Below are 20,832 nucleotides of genomic sequence, written 5' to 3'. Positions count from 1 at the left end.
TTCATTTTACGAATCTATAGGGGTTTTGAAGTCTAAAATTATGAGATATTTAGATTTTGATAGTGAACTGCACATTGGGTCAATAATTACTGAGTGGAGAGATTGAGAAGGATATTATCGATACAATTCAAGCTGAGTGGAAGAAATGGAGATGTGCCTTTAGAGTTATATGTGATAGTTATGTACCACTCAAACTGAAAGGAAAATTTTATAGGCTAGTTATAAGACTAGCTATGCTTTATGGGACAGAATGTTGGGTAGTTAAGGAACAACATGTTTATAGGATTAATGTAGCTAAAATGAGGACATTAAGACATATGAGTGGCAAGTGAGAAAGGATAGAATTAGAAATGAACAAGGTATTTAATAATGACAATGACCACTGTCGTTACCATTACGAAAAAAAAAGAAGAAGCAACATGCCCCCTTTTTCTATAACACCTGTTACGGCCCGATAATGCGTAACAACACTCACCTTTAACCGCATTTGGTTACAATGGAAACAAATGCATTTGAGGGAACTTACGTGTAGCACCAATAGGCAATAAGACGAGGAAAAGTAGACTTAGATGGTTTGGTCATGTGCAACGGAGACCAAGAACCACGCCAATTAGGAGTGAGTTGGTACATGTTGAAGGCTCTAAAAGGGCAAGGGGAAGCCCAAAAGAATGGATAGAGGTAGCAGGAAAATACTGGATGACCCATTGTCTAGCTGAACGTCTGGCCCTCGATATAGTGGAATGGCAGAACAAGTTTCATGTAGCCAACCCCAATTAATGGGACAAGGCTTAGATGATGATGATGATGAATTATACCAATTGGGCTACAAACCCAACTTTTGATACTAGTAAGTACATTTTTTGATATTATTGTAATTGTGACTTGTAAACAATCCTTGCGATACCTGTATCCTTCGAATTTGGACTTAAAAGGATCTCGCATTCCTAGTTATTGCCTTAACTGACACATGTAACTATATGCCTGTACTTGGGAAATACAACCATTATATCATCATCATCATCTCATAGCCTCATCCCAGATATTTGGGGTCCACTTTCAAGATTGTTATAATTATTGAAACAAGAATATTACAGGTAAATGTACCATTAGTTTTTCACAGCTACTAGCATCATTATTGAAATTGTAAATAAGAAAAACAAAAGGAGTGAATTTTGTAAAGTGAATGACATTTACAGTGGACAAACCATTATGCACTTTACAAAAATGTTATGCAACAAATTCTGTACAGAATATGAAGCATGTATATGGGTCCACTTTCAAGATTGTTATAATTATTGAAACAAGAATATTACAGGTAAATGTACCATTAGTTTTTCACAGCTACTAGCATCATTATTGAAATTGTAAATAAGAAAAACAAAAGGAGTGAATTTTGTAAAGTGAATGACATTTACAGTGGACAAACCATTATGCACTTTACAAAAATGTTATGCAACAAATTCTGTACAGAATATGAAGCATGTATATAATAGTAAAGTTGCATAAACCAATTCGTTCTATACCAGTTAACATCGATAAAGTTGTAGTCTTCCCTGCTCCATTTGTTCCTAGAAAACCAAAACATTCTCCTTCTTGAACAGAGAAAGTTAAGGACTGAACTGCTACTTTTGAAGGGTGATTCACTCCTCCAGGGTAAACCTGAAATCCAAGAAAATGGCTGGCTATAAAATTTGAAGAATCCTTATGAAAAGCTTAAATTTCTCTCATAAGTTAAAATCAAAATATTGAACATAAAGAGGGTACCTTCCGGAGATTCCGTAAATAGATTATGGCATTATCAACAGAACCTGAAAGCACCCTTTGTCTTTCTGCCTGTACATCTGTATCCTCATCAACTTCAAGAGCAACGTTTTTAGAGAATGAATTAAGAAGTGGTTCCAAGTAACTCTCAGAAGTGCCATGATGAACTGTTCTAAACCTCCTCCACCATCCCTTAATTGTGAATAAGTTTAATTTTTGAGGAGGTAAGAGTTCAAGAACGATTGTAAGAACAAAGTAAATGATGCTCTGTTGCACATAAACAACAAATCAAATGAACAAGATTAGCACATTACTTACATGACATCACATACTCCCCTTCTCATATATATATATATATATATATATAGAGAGAGAGAGAGAGAGAGAGAGAGAGAGAGAGAGAGAGAGAGAGATGCTCACTTGCACACCAGTTCTCATGAGAACTAGTAAGAACCTTTTGACAACTCATCTCACGTGATATGAGTGCAAGATCTGAACTGTCCACGTGATGCAGCACCCCATGAAACGCCCAAGGCCCAACTTTTACCCTAATTCAAAACTTTGGTGGGCCATGGAAAAACAAAACAGTTTCCTCCCTTATTTGCCTCTCTTTTGCCATGGCGCACCAAAGTTTTGAATCAGGGTAATAGTTGGGCCTTGGGGGCTTCATGGTGCTGCATCACGTGGATGGTTCAGATCTTGCACTCATATCACGTGAGATGAGTTGTCAAAAAGTTCTCACGAGTTCTCATGAACTCGTGAGAACTGGTGCACAGGTGAGCATTCCTCTCTCTCTCTCTCTCTCTCTCTCTCTCTCTCTCTCTCATATATATATATATATGATAAAATAGACAAGACAGATTGTTATACTTCTTGTGCAATATCTATTAGTGTATGCCTTCCTAAGAAACCAACAGAATGATTAGCTCCAAGACATTGAAACCAATGGTATGTACATTGAACAGAAGGCATGTGTCAGGAAAGTTTGAAATTCGAAGTATTGATAACCACAGATTTCTACTCATGCCAAATATGTCATGCCTGTACATGCATTCCAGCAGCAGTTGAAGTCACTGAAATTGTATGTGTGTGTACACACACGCACGCATGCACGCGCGCGCGTGCGCGCACACACACACACATATGGACAGGAACTCATCAAGTGCAAACGTTTGCATTATATTATAGCAAACAAGTTGTGTAAAGCCCACCATGATGTGCTGATACAATCTACTACGACCATCTTGCACGCCATTTGGCGATGGGCCAAGAAAACACAGGCCTATCCATGACTCAAGCGGGCCGCACAAGTAGGAACATTTAAGAGGGGATTCCCACCCTTGATTTTCATAGAGGATTCACCATGTTGTGTATGCCATCCCATCTATTGATATGAAACACCTGCCCCAGATGATGACACACAAAAAAAAATCAGGCCAATCTGAAACTTGGGTGGACCTCGGCACAAATCAGTAGTAGGCCCCCACTCTATATACATACACCTGTTTCACCATACCTACACCTTTTACACCAGGGGGTTGCTTAGGAGCAAATTTGGACATAAGGAAGCAACAGTTCTCAAAACTACAGGAAGCAAGAGTGCCGAGGAACAGTCATATAAGTGTGGCTTCTGTCACACCAAAAATGCACAAGAAAGGATGTGCCAGGCCACCATGATCAAAACTCCACTACTCTAATAGAAAATTATAGGTTAATAGTTTTTCACATTTTACCTTTTATTGAGTGAGAACGGATCACTTCGAATCAGATTGTCAGAGAAGATCACTGCATGAATCAGACTACATATCTAGAAAGTCCACTCCAGACACTGCGCCTTTTCCCAACTCTCTGAATGGTGGAAATAGGAAGAAGCAAAACCTAGGGCTAGGCCCACAACCTTCTAGCTCTATCTATCGATCTATCTATCTATATATGTATGTATACATTCATACATTATGACACACACACGTGTATGTATATGTGTGTATGTATTTATGTACGCATGTTTGTATGTATACTACATAAATACATAACCACACCACTGATCTACTGAGATTTGGTATGTTTCCTTTTCGCCACAGGTTTCCTCCTCTGTGAGGAAGTATCCTTTCAATAAAAGTATCCATTTATCATGCAACATATTATTTAGGACTGGACACTCCATCCTAGGGAGAAAATTCCAATTTATCACCTCACAATTAATTGAATTTCTCCTTATGTTTATATTACCATAACAAAACCCACTGGATCCCAAACATCACAAGAAATTATTTTCACAATAAAAATATCATGGAATCCATGTCTTGCATCCAAAAACCACAATATCTCCCTATGGGAAAATCAAGAATCAGAAGATTCAGTGATTTCTAAACTATGATTTCTATATGATTATTCACTAAATTGAGAAATGAATCTATCACAAAATTCTAGCATATAAATGTTCATAATTTCACTGAAAATTTTCCTTGGCCACTCTAGTGAGCATGATGATAATCCAAAATAAATGGACTCATCATCTCAATGTCATGATATGCCATGTTGAAACAAAATGGCTCAATTACTCCAATGACCCTTGAGAGGATGTTTATTATGCTGTAACATTTTGGTTTTTGAGGATCAGCTCGTTTTGACAGTTCGTCTTGTTTTTGTCTGCTGTAATAAAATTCTCACCAATTATTTTTTTAAAAGGCCCTATTACTCCATATCCAAATCTATGACTTCAATATGAATCAATTGAATCAGATGACGCGAACAATCATATGACACCCTCTCATAAGCTCGGACGTATTCTGTGTGACAATCACACACTCTATGCCGTTCAAAGTCAAGTGGTCATACTAGCAGGTGATGCAAATGATGTAAGTGACTTCTCATCTTCAGCCCAAGTAATTTAAGGTTGGTCAACCTACAGACCTGGTATCCTGAATCCCTGATGATACCCAACCACACTCCCAGGGATCCTACACCACAATGATTTCAAACTCCTTTAGTCATAGGGTTGTTCTGAAACCAGTTATCCTTCTCAAGGAACCTAGAAGCCTCTGAAAGGTGCAATAGCAACTGCTAATCACAATGTATCATGAAGAATCCATATCAAATAATGTATAATATATGCCTATGTAGGATAATAGCACATGCTCCATGTAAAGCGGCATCATTATGAAGTGTGTAAAAAAATTACATCTTGGGACACTGAAATTGACAAATTTATCGCACTTTACAATGGACAATTAGCCAGTAGTTTTGTATATTATACCTTTCTAGTGTCCTATTGATATAGGCCATCTGCGACAAGCCAAGTAGTTCATGTGATTTTTATTTTTTTTTACGGCGCATCTTAATGTTGATGATAAAGGAGGTGTCACCAAGAACTTTCATCTCAAAACTGAAAAGGTGTTACGCTACATGCAGTGGACAAAATACTTCACAGTTACATATAGCAGGTCTGACTATTTGGAGTTGGTTAGATACTTCAACGTCAATTTTGTTGATTGCATCGACACTAAGAAGTCTACTTTTGGCTGTCTTTATAATGGTTAGTGGAGCTATGTCTTGAAGAGTTTGAAATAGTCAATAATATCCTCATCCACCATGGAAGTTGAGTATGTCGCTTGTCATGAAGCTACTAATCAAGAGCCATATGGCTACAGAGCTTCTTCTTTGGTTTACAGATATTGGAGCTAATCATGAAACTATTGAAAATATTTTCTAACAACTCCGTTGTGATGGAACTTCTTGAATACAATAGGCCTTCATCAAAGTCGAAGCACACCGACATTAAATACCATATGGTAAAGGAAAAAAAAAAATCAAAATCAAAATCGACAGGTGTCTGTGGAGCTTATCAGTACAAAGAAGATGTTAGCAGATCTGCTCACTAAAGGGCTCTCTGTCATGCTATTTCATGAGTATATTGCTTCTGTGAGAGTTATTAATCCCACAAATATATTCAATTTGTGGGAATTTAATATGATCCATTATGCATCGATATTTATATAGTTTTGATGATTCTCTTGTTAGATTTATTTTGGTTTCTCTTTAAGATGCACAATTTTTTTTTTATTTTGGATAAGTAGAATTTAGTCCTTTCTAATTGGAGACATATAAAGCTTTTGGACCTCTTGAAAATATGGACATATAATCACCTACATGTGTAATATCCATACCACACTTTCATGTCTTTGATTTATGTTATTAAGGTTGGTGGTATTTGTGATCGTGACTCATCCAACTTCGCAAAGATTAAATGTTGTGATGGTTACCATGATCCAATACTGGTAGTCTTGATGGACGAAATCAAAGAAGCGTTGCTCATATTATCCAACAAAGATAATAATTGAATAGATGCACTTACATTCAGCATATTCAGAAATTAACTTGTTTAGTATACATAACAAAAAATCTTGCTCTCAGGATGAGGTTTCCTGTCTTGAGTAGTGATCGACGAGACAAAGAGGGGAAATAAATGCTAAATTGGAGGGTTGAAGGAAGGCTTTAGAGCACAGGGGCTTAAAAATTAGCAGAATTAAGACGGAGCATTCAGAAAGCAACTTTACTAAGAACAGTTATAGTGGCAACCAATGTTTTAAATATTGACAATATTGGCCGATATATCCCACGATATATCATATATCCCACATGTGTCATATGAAACGCACAGGTAGTGCCGATATATCCCACAGATTATGTTAAATCAATGTCAAATGATTACAAATCCATTGTTCTTCATGTTTTGCATGAAAAATAATGGAGTTGGTTGGTTCTTCATGTTCTCTGTGCTTTCTTTTTTTCGAAATTTTACTTCAATTAGCTGTCAATTGAGAATAATTTTAAGTATTTAGGAATATTTGATGAAATGATCATCACATACATCCTAATTTCGAAATTTGAGTGTAGGTGGTCTGATTTTGGGAATTTTGGGGAGATTTTGAAATTTCCCCAATTTCTCCCATATTGCTTGCAATGTTGCACTCCAAACATGAAATCAAGCATGTACGAGGACTGATCTACTGATTTATTAAGTCCTTGTCAATTTTCAGAAAATAAAAATAATTTTTTAATTAAAAAATTAAAAACAATTATTAAAAAATATATATATATTTCAAATTTTCCCTTCAACCAGTTGTCAACTGAGACTAATTTCTACGTATTTAGGAGTGTTTGATGAAATGATCATCACATACACTCTCAATGTTATGCATTCAATTTGAATATATTTGCATTAGTTCAATTAGAAAGCACATAGCTTAAGACCCTATACATAGGAAATCTATTACGTGCAGTTCTTTTTTGAGATGTTATGATATAAAAGTGTGTATTAAGGTCCTTTTTTTTTAACAATCCATGAAGTTTCATTAAAAAAAATCAACAATTTTCCCCATGTTTCCCCTTTGTTTCCTAAGAAGTGCGATAAATTACCCGATACAAATGACATAACCCGTGTGATAATCGATACATATTTGTATCCTACGGATGCCATATGTAACGCGATATCGATATTTCGAACACTGGTGGCAACACTTTAATTAAGATTGATGATGATCAAGAAATCCCTCAATGCTATATTTTTCATTACTTTGCCTCTACCATTCGAAAGGATGGGAGAGATGCAGGATGTTTACAATAGAATTAGAGTTGGGTGGATGGATTGGAGATGTGCCTCTCCCTCTCAATAAACACAAAATGATATACATACATATGTGTGTGTTCTCTCACAATATACATACATAAATGTATATATATGTGTGCATGCATGTTTTTATGTATGTATACATCTATCATCATCACCATCATCATCAAAGCCTTACCTCAACTAATTGGGGTTAGTTGAACGAATCATGTTACCACCACAGTTGTGGTTGCAACGGATGTTCTAGGGCCCATGTGGTGTTTGTACGACATGCAACCTGTCCTCAGTTGAACACCAAAGAGTTGTTGGGGGAGCCCATAAATTACACCGATCCAAACATTAGGTGGGCCACACCATTGCAAATATGAAAAACACTAAGAAACCTACAAATTCAGGTTGTGGGGCCCACCTGACATTGGATACGGCTAATTTTTTATGGGTTGACCTGATGCATAAATTGGATGGCGTACACACACTAAGCGAGCCCCACACAAGGGCCCACTTGATGGTTGTACTAGCTTGATTTTTTGTATGTCCCATCATCATAGTGGGGCACAATCAATGCATGGTTTTGATGGCATGCGCAACCACAATGGGCCATGCACACTAATTGGGCTTCTTTATTTATTTATGGTGGGCAGCCTCCACAATTGTTCCTCACAGTGTGGCGCTTAATGGACAATTGGGTAGTGTGATGTTTGCATCAGATCCACCCCATTCATCATGTTCTCCCCCTTTTTGGTCGATCCTTTCATTTAGGTGGGCACACCTATTGAATGGATTAGATAGCATATACACAACATGGTGGGCCCCACAAGCTGTTCAGAAGATCTTATTGGTTGGGAGTCCCCTCCCAACTGTTCCTTGTGGTGTGGCCCACCTGAGTTTCCATTAGAGCTAAATTTTGGTCCCATGGCCTAAAATTGAAGGGTGCATCTAATGTATAGGATGGATCTAATGAAGACATGATGGGGACATCAGGCGCACACGCACGCCCCCCTACGCACGTATGCAAGGAGGGGTGCCCCACCATCAATTTGGATCGATGACGATGTCTAGGGAGGGCCTCCTAATTAGAGGACTGCGTTTTGGTTCTTTGGAGTGGACCCGATCGTCATGTGAATCCCACCATGGGTTCTCATGATCGTGGCCCACCATTTCAAACAATGTAGTACTTTGAGTTTTGATTATTTTTGTTATTAAGAACATCATGAACGGTTTAGATTGCTTTAATTAGTTGTTATTTGTGCTTACTTCATCTCTAAGTAATATGTTGCGCATATGGCGCGATTTTTGGGGGATATAGAGTTTTATTATAAATAAACATCCCTTGTAGGTTTTTTTCATTGAATATTATGAATAAAATTTTGCGTTTTCCTGCTTCTCTAATTCTCTAAGTTGTGGAAATCCAATTGAGTTTTGATCGTGGCCCACCATTTCAAACAATGTAGTACTTTGAGTTTTGATTATTTTTGTTATTAAGAACATCATGAACGGTTTAGATTGCTTTAATTAGTTGTTATTTGTGGTTACTTCATCTCTAAGTAATATGTTGCGCACATGGCGCGATTTTTGGGGGATATAGGGTTTTATTATAAATAAACATCCCCTGTAGGTTTTTTTCATTGAATATTATGAATAAAATTTTGCGTTTTCCTGCTTCTCTAATTCTCTGAGTTGTGGAAATCCAATTGAGTGCGAAACCCTCCCTTCTTCGAAGGGCTAACTATCGTGGTGCGAAGCCACACCCATCCCGATTCGCCCACATCTCCTACCATCAATATCCATCATCTCCTACGACCAACTAATCATCAAATCCATCATCCTTTCACAGCGATTCTCCCCCTACAGCAGAATTTCAGAATCTGGCCCTGTAGGAGGGTTGAAACTTCGGCGGAGCACCGTGGTCAAACCGATCATCTATTTGGCCTGAAACTTGGAGGGAAGGTGGTCCACCCCTGGCCGACCAGGGCCAAGCTATCCTTTTTCTGATTTGCGGTCCCCACACATGTGCGGGCCACCACCAGCGCATGTGCGTTAGGCGGGTTAGCTGTCCACATGTGCGGAATCGGTTCCAGGTTCTCTCTTTCCTCTCTTTCGCTCGTCTCCACCTGATTTCCCTAACCCTAACCTTAGATTGTCCTAAATCCTTATTTCCATGCCCTTTTTAAACCCTAGGGTTCCCCGAATTGAAATCCATGAATCCCTTGGATTGAGGAAATATTTCTGTGCATGTGTGAATGAATTTACTCTCCTTTGAGTATTGTTTGGTCTATAATTTTTATTGACCCAGCCTTAACATGTGTAGGCCTGGACCTGCATAGATTCCCCTTGATTGAGTGCTTGACTTTATGTGGGATGTGGAATTGTGTGATTGTTTCTAATTTAGTATGATCTTAAGCCTAATTTTTTTTACATATCATGTTTAATTTCCATGTCCTGCATCAAATTTGGTATCGGAGCTTAGGTTTTTCATAGGAGATTGCATTGCATGTTTAAGGTTTAGTCTACTTGCGTTTATTTTGCATTAAATTTCATCATATAGGGCTGTTTAGGACCCATCATTCACAACACAGACTGCTGAATTTTCTATTGTCAGAAATTCCCCAATTTTCATTGCTGAATTTTCTGTTAACAAATTGTTTGGACAGTTTGTTGCTGGAATTTTAGGAGCGTTGCGTAGTTTTCCTCATATAGAGTCCTATAAGAGCATTTAGTCTTATTTAGACGCAAATAGGTGCATTAAAGGACCTTTGAGTTGAGTGGGTAGTTGTATGCCCACACGTACTAGTCGCGGTTTTGGGTTGCACCCTGCACTAAACATGGAGCAATTATAAGAGTCAATGGACAACATAACCCGGCAGTTTGAGTCTTTGGGTAGGCGCTTGGAACAATGTATTGACCAACGCTGGGATCAGCTTAATGTGCGCGTTACCCAACTAGAGACCTCTGCCTGGGCAAACCCTGCCACTGGGGAAGATGCCCAATTTCAAGCAGGTGGTCAGGAGGATAGACAAAGGAATGGGGGTGGCCAAAGAAACAGACATGGGTGAGCACCCGTGAACCCATCCCGCGAGGGGCATCATGATCATTATGACCCAAATGCGCAACTCCTCAAGGGAGTAGAGGCCCCTACGTTTAATGGCCACTTGGGCTCTAAAGCTTTTCTAGATTGGTTGGCGGATATGGACCACTATTTTAAGTGGTATGACATATCGGATGCTCGTCGAGTCCAATTTGCCAAGATGAAGCTTGTGGGCCAAGCAAAGAGGTTTTGGGCTATTGTGGAGCGAAAGAAAGAGATGTTGAGGGAACCCCCAATAGTCTATTAGGGAGAAATGAAAGAAACTCTTACGGAAAAATACCTCCCTTTCTCTTATTACTTGAGGTTGGTTTAGGAATCAAAATCCAAGTCTAAGCCTTTACATATTCTAAATACCAAAGACTAGAGCGAGAGACTGATTCAAACTCGATGGTGTATGCCCTTGTGGCTAAGGAAAGTGCACCAGAGGCTAGTACAAAGTTACCCACTGAGGTCATTCCGGTAGTGGATGAGTTTCGTGATGTCTTTCCCGATGATCTACTGGATGAGCTTACCCTTATGAGGGATATACAACACGTCATTGATTTAGTCCCTAGGGCGACTCTACCAAATCTGTCTGAGGTCGTCAAACTACATGGGTTACCAAAAACCATAGTGTTTGACCGTGACGTGCAATTAATGAGTTACTTTTGAAAGACACTATGGCACATGATGAATACTAGGCTCCAATTTTCTTTTACCTACCACCCTCAGACTGATGGTCAGACTGAGGTGATCAATAAGAGCCTAGGGAGTTTGCTCAGATGTTTAGTGGGGGAGCACACCAGGATATGGGACACCGTACTGCCTATAGCCGAGTTTGCGTTTAATAGTTCTGTTAATAGGTCCACAGGTCTAAGTCCTTTTGAAGTCGTTACTGGTTATAAGCCTAAGAAGACTATTGATCTTGTCCCTATGTTACTGTCTCATAGGACATCAGAGTCTGCAGAGTCCTTTGCGCATCACATTCATTCATTGTATCAAGAAATCAGGCAAAAGATCAATACTAGTAATAAACATTACAAATTTTTTGCAGACCAGCATAAATGTTTCAAGGAATTCAATGTAGGGGACTTTGTGATGGTCCGCATCAGGCCCGAGCGGTACCCTCAGGGGGCCGTTCGTAAATTACACACGTAGCGCTGGACCATTCAAAATTATAAAATGAAATGGTCTCAATGTGTATGTGGTAGATCTTCCACCTTCCATGTGAATTAGTTCCACATTCAATGTGGAGTATCTAGTTGCATTTCAGGAGACCACTGATACATTATCTAGCCTATCACCTAACCATCTTGATTCCCCAGACCTTTCCCTTGATCCATGGCCCCCTCCCGATCCATCTTCCCAGCCTCTACCTCTCATACCTACCCTTCCCACACCCAAAGAAGAAATAGAGGATATTTTGAACCATCAGATAATATCAATGTTAGACGACGTATTTCAAAAGTTCCTGGTCAAGTGGCAGTCACGCCCAGCTTCAGGCAATACGTGGCTCACTGAGGAGGAGCTTCAAAGACTTGATCTTGACATCTTGGAGCGGTTCAAGAATTTTATTTCACCAGTGGCGAAATCTTCGTAGCTGGAGAGAGTTGATGGGGACATCATGCGCACACACATGCCCCCCCTACGCACGTATGCAAGGAGGAGGGCCCTACCATCGATCTGGATCGATGACGACGTCTAAGGAGGGCTTCCTAGTTAGAAGACTGCATTTTGGTTCTTTGGAGTGGACCTGATCATCATGTGAATCCCACCATGGGTTCAAATGATCGTGGCCCACCATTCCAAACGATCTAGTACGTTTGAGCTTTGGTTTTTTTTTGTTATTAGGAACATCATAAACGGTTTAGATTGCTTTAATTAGTTGTTATTTGTGGTTACTTCATCTCTAAGTAATAGGTTGCACACATGGCTTGAGTTTTAGGAGATATAGGGTTTTATTATAAATAGACACCCCTTGCAGGTTTTTTTCATTAAATATTATGAATAAAATTCTGCGTTTTCTTGCTTCTCTAATTCTCTGAGTTGTGGAAATCCAATTGAGTGTGAAACCCTCCCTTCTTCAAAGGGCTAACTACCGTGGTGCGAAGCCACATCCATCCCGATTCGCCCCCATCTCTTACCATCAATATCCACCATCTCCTACAACCAACCAATCATCAAATCTATCATCCTTTCGCAGCGATTCTCCCTCTACAGCAGAATTCGGAATCTAGCCCTGCAGGAGGGCTGAAACTTCGGCGAAGCACCGTGATCAAACCGATCATCCGTTTGGCCTAAAACTTGGAGAGAAGGCGGCCAACCCTGGCCGACCAGGGCCAAGCTAGCCTTTTTTTGATTTGTGGGCCCTACACACGTGCGGGCTACCACCAGCGCACGTGGGTCAGGTAGGTTAGCTGTCCACACGTGCGGAATCGGTTCCAAGTTCTCTCTTTCCCTTCTTTCGCTCCTCTCTCACCTAATTTCCCTAACCCTAACTCTAGATTATCTTAAATCCCTATTTTCATGCCCTTTTTATACCCTAGGGTTCCCCGAATTAAAATCCGTGAATCCCTTGGATTGGGGAAATATTTTTGTGCATGTGCGGATGAATTTACTCTCCTTTGAGTATTGCTTGGTCTATAATTTTTATTGATCCAGCCCTAACATGTGTAGGCCTAAACCCACAGATTCCCGTTGATTGAGTGCTTGACTTTATGTGGGATGTGGAATTTTGTGTGATTGTTTCTAATTTAGTATGATCTTAAGCCTAGATTTTTTTTGCATATCATGTTTAATTTCCATGTCCTGCATCAAGACATCACGTGGGCCCCACAACAGCCACGCTCCACCACTGATAGTGGTGGTATCGTTAATGTATGAGTGCATCTCCGTGTGTGTGCATGCATGCATACATGCATAGAGAGAAGGAGAGATAATCACATAGCAGTGACACTATAGGAAGCTTCCTGTAGTGTCAACATCCGAGGGTTCCACTGTGACGTCTGCATGACATCTATAATGTTTGTTGTGCGTGTCCCATCATGTTCACCCATGACCCTGAAAAAACAGGTTGTTCTAGAACTTAGGTGGGAGGGGACAAACCAAGGGGAATAGTGTGAAGTCATGCCTAAATCCTTCGAAATCATGTGTCATGGCTCACATGAGTTTTTTGAATAGCCTATTTTTGGCATGTCCCTACATCCTTGTGGGTCATACTAGATCAACAGTTGGATGGCATATAACAACGTGTTGGGCCCCCAAACGGTTTGGATGGTTTTAGTGTTGAGCATTCTTATCCTAATTGTTTCCTCAACTGTAGCCCACTTGAGTTATGGATCAGCTTAATTTTTTGGCTCCTTGCCAAAATTGCATGGTGCATCAGATGGTTGAAGCCGATTTCATGTATGCAACACACTATGGCCCTCTCTCTCTCTCTCTCTCTCTCTCTCTCTCTCTCTCTCTCCCCCAATCCCTACACACATAGACACATAATAAAAAATTTTGAGGATAAAAATAAATTATTTATGCAGAAGTCATGACAACAGGACAACACCTCCACTGCTAAGTAAAAGATAGAGGCACCAGTTATGTTCCAATCGAGGGTTTCATTGCCAGATCCAAGTTTCATTCCTTGCCGTCGAAGAGCGAGTGATGCAAGTCCATCTGCAAAGCAAAATCCCGGTGCTAACCTGAAAAAGTTCTGGCAGAAATTATATAAAAGAAGTTAGGTAAATGGATTTCATAGTGCACATAATAGAACTAATAAAGCAAAACACACATTTCCAGGAAAAAAAAGAAAGAAAAGGAAGGAGTGCTTCGGGATGGTATGGTAACAATTGAATTTGTATCAGTGTACAGGTTCCTCAGCTAAATGTTTTCAACATTGGAGTATAGTTTTGAACTACATATTGATTTTGAATGATCAACAAAATTAAGCTTCAGTCTCTACAAGCAAATTGAAAGTCTCAGTTTAAATGTGATTAACAAATCAAAGTATAAACTGAGTTTAAATTTGGCTTGTGTTTTTAGGTTGCCATAATAGATAGCTCTTACAATGTACTGCATTAATGTTTTAATGAAGGACTAATCCTCCACAAAGACATTGAACAATATAGATGCTATATAGAATCACAAAAAAAAGGAAGAATGACAAGAAGAATATATCAATACTGTATAAAGCAAACACTCACCGCTATACCCTATTACCAGGCCTAGAATTAAGTTTTCCATATTGTTAAAAGTATCTGAAACAAACTCAACCTCACGAGAAACCAAAACCATACATTGGACATCTCGTGTTGTTTAAAATCAGATCTCCTAGATGTTCCTCCAATCCATTCAGGTACTATTGAGATTGATGTTTCCAGAACTGAGATTGTAGGTTCTAGAGCCTAAGTCAATAGCAAGCCTTCGACAATTTGTCCAAATAGGTAATTCTTGGCATAATAAAGAAGTCTGCTTGAGGTGGTAGGTTAAACACCCTTCACCACTTTTCAATAAAGAAAAGTTACACTCACAAAAGTAGAATGATTTCGTGTGAGGCATTTCAAAAGATTTTATGAGTGTAGATGAGCTAGGGGCCTCTAGCTTGTGTGTAGTCCCATAACATTGCATTTCAAACACGCCCGCACACATGCATGCATGTAGAGAGCTATATGTATGCAGTGTTCAAAGTATCAATATCGCTACAAGTTTCACTGGCCGGAGATATGGAAACAATGTCGATATCACTGATAATATTGCCAATAGCTGGAAATGTGGGAAAACATGGGGAAATTTGTGGAATTTTTAATGAAACTTCAGGAGATGCTAAAGTACACAAAATTGCATATTTAGGAATAAAAAAAATTTACAAAAAGAATGCATAAATAATAAGTTTCCAATTAATAAAGGCCTAAAAGCATGCGTTGTCGTAAGAAATCAGTCCAACCATCTGATCAATCCCATCGATTCATCCAAGCATCCATCAATATTTCAGAATATTGACAACACATGATATAGAAATCGTTGACAACTAGAAAGGAAATGAAAGATTGTAGTCACAACATTGCCCATGTTACAATAACAATAATATTGCGATATTATTGTCAACAATTTGAATGTTGCATACAACCATGCTCCTATAATTTATTTATTTTTCTTTTTCTTTTTTTAGGAGAGACTATTCCCTACGGATACACGCAATCACCCGCAACCACGTGTATCGCCCATAAAATTTTTGAAGTAGAATTTTTTTAATAAACAAAATTTGGAGACATCGATATATTGGCGATACTATTGAAATATCACCAATACACTGGTGATACAAGAGACATAATCTATACAATCGAAAATATTGGCGATACTTAGCAATACATCGCTAACACTTGGAATCTCTGATACTACCAGTGTTATCGATATTGTTATTAGTGTTATCGGTATCGTCGAGCTGGAGAAATGGATAATACGGAGATGTTTCGATAATATCGGGGATACTCCGGACAATGTATGTATGGGGATTTGTTTGAAGGCCCGCGGTGAAACATATGTCTAGTCATCATGAATATTTTCTATTATTAAGTTTTCCAGGTGCATAAGCCTAGAAAATGAAGTCAAAGTGAACAATGTTCTGTCTTAGCCTCCTTAAAATCAACAATATCCTACTTATAATTGTTTGTACCCTCCTTAGAACTAGTGAGACAGCCACAGTTGCTCAATCACTGGAGGTAAATGCAAAAGGAGAACAAAAGAAAGAACAGTGGACAGTTGATGGCTCTTGTTTTGTGTGTGGCAGAACGGAGCATTGGACCAGGTCTTACCTTACACGTAAAAGGTAATTTTTCCACCGTCCAGTAGTTGTGTTTTCATTCAAGTGCTGATAGTTGTAGACTTGGGGGCAATAAGGACAAGTGATGTTTCTTAGATATTTGGACCATTCTGCTCAGGAGTGACAAGTTGTACAAGGTAAATACTGCATCAGGATGTGATTGGAGTTGGTACCTATCATGTCAAACACATCTCACTCCCTGTTGCTCAAAGGCACTCTTTTTGCCCCAACATGAGAAGAAATCTAATTTTTGTTACATGATTACTAAATAAAATGATGTAAGATTTAGTACAGACAAGCTTTTTTAGAGGAAAGACAATGTAATACTTACTTGGGGTGAATTACTAGGAGACTTGTTTAAGTTAGATGTTGCAAATAGTTTTTCATAAATGCATAGTGGCTCATTTGCTTTTGGTATAACCGATGTAAATGTTATATTTGGACCAGTTAAATGGAATGCCAGCTTGCGATAGGGAAAGAAAGGACAACAAGGTTAGCACAAGAAGGGTTACTAGGAACAGTGACTAAAGTAGTTTCGTCCTTCTATGAGTATCACATATCAAGAAAGGCCACAAGAAAACCATTTCCTAAGGTAGACAAATTGACAAAGCTTTCACATATTATTCATAGTTATATATGTTAACTATCGAATGTTAAGATTCTCCCCTAAAAACATATAACAACTTGTGGTAGAACGCCTATCAGAAGGAGAGCCAGCCCAATCTGTATCAGAAAACCCTTCTACTCTAAGATGTCTATTTTACTTGTAGAGAATTCCACAACTACGAGTTCCCTTTAAATATCAAAGTATGCGAAGCATGGCTTGCATATGAGACATACGAGGAGCCTGCAAAAAGGGACTAAGATAAATGATGTTCGGTTGTGTAATTGTTAAATAGATCAATTTGCCAACTAGTTGGTGATATCTCCCAAGATAATTAAATAGTTCTCCTTCATCTATACTCAGCTTTGAATTAGGATCCATGTGAGTTTCAACTGGCTTAGCACCCAACAGACCTCCCTTGACCAACAAAGCTGGGTAGTTGCTCCATATGCACCTCTTCAAGAAGACCTCCATGAAGAAAGACGTTCTTCACATCAAGTTGGTACAATGGCTAGTTTAATTTTACAACAATAGAGATCACCATAGGGGAGGTGTTGTCAGAGTAGTCAACCCCTAGAGTCTAAGTATATCTCTTCACAAATGGTTGAACCTTTAAATGATCCATGATCCACTAAGCCATCTAGATTGTATTTGATGTTATACACCCATTTGCACCCCACTGCAAGTTTTCCTACAAATAGCTCAACTAAAGTCTAAGTTTGATTTTGATGAAGTGCACCCATCTCTTCTTCCATAGCTTGCTTCCACCTATCATTGTTAAGAGTCTCCTGGAAAGAATGAGGAACAAACACCGAGAACAAAGACAGAGCCAAATGCTGAAAAGAATGAGATAATTCATCAAAAGAAACAAAATTAGAGATAGGATGTTGGGTAGTGTTCGAAGTATCGGTATAGCTACAAGTTTCGCTAGCCGGGAATACAGAAACAATATCGATATTACTGAAAATATCGTCGATAATCGAAAATGCGAGAAAACGTGGGGAAAAAGGTGGATTTTTTAGTGAAACTACAGGAGATACTAAAATGCACATATATGCATATTTAGGAATTATAAAAAAATATATATAAAATAAAAATTGTAATTTGTAAAAAGAATACATACATAATAAGTTTCCATTTAATGGGGGCCTAAAAGCATGTGTTGTCATAAGAAACCAGTCCAACCATCCCATCTATCCATCCGATCCAAATATCCATCAATATTTCAGAATATCGACAAAATATGATATTTTGCCGAGAAGTTGTCGATAACAGAAAATGAACTGAAAGATTGTGGTCTCGATATCGCTCATGTTGTGATAACGATAATATTGTGATATGATCGTTGACAATTTAAACATTACATACAACCATTCGCCCATTAAAAAAAAATGAAATGGAAAGTTTTCCAATAAACAAATTCTTTGTGATATTGATACATTGGTGATATTATTGAAATATCACTGATACACTGGTGATACAAGAAACACCCAGAATTTACACAGTCAAAAATATTGGCGATATCAATACAATGGTGATACAACTGACATCTGGAATTTACTTAGTTGAAAATATTGGCAATACGTTGGCGATAATTACTGATACATCGTCGATGTTATCAGTAGTATCGCGACTAGTATCATTAGTATCACCGAGCCAGAGATGGGGATAATATCGGAGATATTTTGATAATGTCAAGGATACTCTATAAAATTGTCTCTCCTTACGGAGTGCAATGGGCATATCATCTTCATTACAATACTGGTGAAGACAAGAGAATGATCTTCACAGTAGGTGGTAGGATTTAGAGAGGAAATATTGGTATGCACCCCATAACCTCTCTTAGAACACCTGGAGTAGACCTACAATGGTGGGGGATCTAAACAATGCACAGGAACTCCCTCTACAAATGAAGTCATGTTTGTCACCAGAGGAAGAGTGATGAAAACTTCTTCAAGTTCCAATGATCTTCCTCTCTTGGAAAAATATGGAGTACTTCGAAAACAAGGTACCATTAGCAAACACATACCATCTACGAGTGACTAGATTATAACACTTGTACCCTTGCTGAATATAAGAGTACACTAGAAAAACATACTTTACAGCCTTGAGTGCAAACTTATCAAAACATGGTCAAATTGATGCACAAAGCATATACAATAAAAAACAATAAGTGGAATTAAAAACAATTACTGATAGAGATATATGATAGAAAAAGGAGATTTACAACCTAAGACAGATGAAGGCATCCGGTTCATGAGATAACATGCAATCAAAACTAGGTCACTCCAAAAACCTTTTGAAACCTTCATATTTAACAACAATGCCCAAGCAACCTCAAGTAAATGATACTTTTTATGATTTGTAACTCCATTTTGCTATGGTGCGTGCGCATGATGTTTAGTGAACAATGCCATGGGATAAAGGATAGGAAGAAAATTGTTCGATGTATACTCCTTAGTATTGCCAAATCTTAGAATACACACTCTAACATCAAATTAAGTTTGAATTTGCATATGAAATTCTTTAAAATGTGCAAATACCTCAAAACAATCTTTCATCAAATATAACCACGTCATTCCAGAGTAATCATCCACAGATTACAAAGTATTTAAAGTTGGATATATTAGAAATATAAACTAGACCCCAAACAACTGAATGTATCAAGTAAAATGGTTTATCGCTTTATCTTCACATGAAAGAAAAGACACTCTATGCTGCTTGCTTAACTCGCAAGCTTCACACTCTAGCCTAAAAAATACAACAAAGATGGGATAAGACTGTTCAAACTATTTAAAGATGGATGACCAAGCCTTGAATGCCACTAATGAGGAGAGACGTTGGTTTGCAACACAACTCCAGTTCCAACATGTATCAACCGTTTGATTGTTGATGCCACATTGTGTGCAATGTTGATTACCATGACCACGTCCGTCACCAGAATCTGTGTCACAACCACCCCAATTATTCCTTCCTCCCACACAACCTCCCCTTGAGTCCATTCCTCCAAATCGACCACCACGACCGCCTCAGCTCCCCCCCATCACCTCTGCTAGATGTAGAGATAAATGCAAACCGATCAAGTAATGAAGAACCTAGTGTGGTCATACTAGCTGTATGCTAAACTCTAGTGAATGTTGTTGTAACTGATGGGATCTCACTTCCTCCAAGAATCAGAGCTCTCATGGGTGCAAACTCAAGTCGGAGGCCAGAGAGGAATTTAGCAACACGGAACTCCTCCCTTTGCCTTCACATAGTCTCAATATTTGTTGACATTGACTGATACACATTCAATTCTTCCCACATGCCCTGCAGAGCATAGTATTACTCTTCCACACTCTTTATCTCCCTGCTATAATGAAAATATATTACGTAAAAGCTTGTACATAAAAGAACCCGAATATATCTCCTTCAAGTTATCCCAAACTTCTTTCACATATTTAAAGAAGATGACATTTGCATTGCTACATGGCTCCATGTTATTCCACAACAACGTCCTAATTTGGCCATCTTTGGATACATACTCACCATAGTCTGTTGCAATTTCATATGGTTTGGGGGAAGTAAGATATTTCACCTCTTCCCTGTCAAAAAAACCTCTATGGATGTAATCCACTGTAGATAATTTGGTCCATTCAGTTTAGTCGATGTGATTTGGATGGACATCAATACATAATATAATTCTTTGATTCATTATTGGTATCCATCTTAACAAGAACTTTTGAATACACATTAGGGGAAACTTTCAATTAATTTGGACATTACACAAGTAGAAGGATGCATATATCTATGAACACAATCAACTAGATCATTACCTGCTTTCTGACTTTCATCCATACACTTTTTTCTTTGATTTGTATCATTAACAATCTTCACACATAACTCATGTCTTCAAATTTGACATTAACCTTCATATCTGACCTTAGATTCAATTGCAGATGAGAAATGACCCACTTTGACCCTTC

General features: G+C 38.5%; 1 protein-coding gene across 2 annotated transcripts in view; it reads right to left on the bottom strand.

The window, feature by feature from the left end:
• The window catches only part of LOC131231407 (ABC transporter A family member 1), a 184,530-nt gene that overhangs the window by 30,753 nt on the left and 132,945 nt on the right, over window positions 1-20,832 (bottom strand). For both annotated transcript variants that reach the window (XM_058227578.1, XM_058227579.1), the window contains 3 exons: window positions 14,011-14,157; window positions 1,765-2,028; window positions 1,524-1,659 (listed from right to left, as the gene is read on the bottom strand). In XM_058227578.1, the coding sequence (XP_058083561.1) occupies window positions 1,524-1,659; window positions 1,765-2,028; window positions 14,011-14,157 (547 nt within the window). The remainder of the gene's footprint in view (window positions 1-1,523; window positions 1,660-1,764; window positions 2,029-14,010; window positions 14,158-20,832) is intronic.

Source organism: Magnolia sinica, chromosome 17 (genome assembly GCF_029962835.1).
Source record: "Magnolia sinica isolate HGM2019 chromosome 17, MsV1, whole genome shotgun sequence".
NCBI classification, from domain to species: Eukaryota; Viridiplantae; Streptophyta; class Magnoliopsida; order Magnoliales; family Magnoliaceae; genus Magnolia; species Magnolia sinica.
The sequence above is the reverse complement of the archived record's forward strand: the minus strand, read 5'-3'. Positions and strand labels throughout refer to the sequence as shown.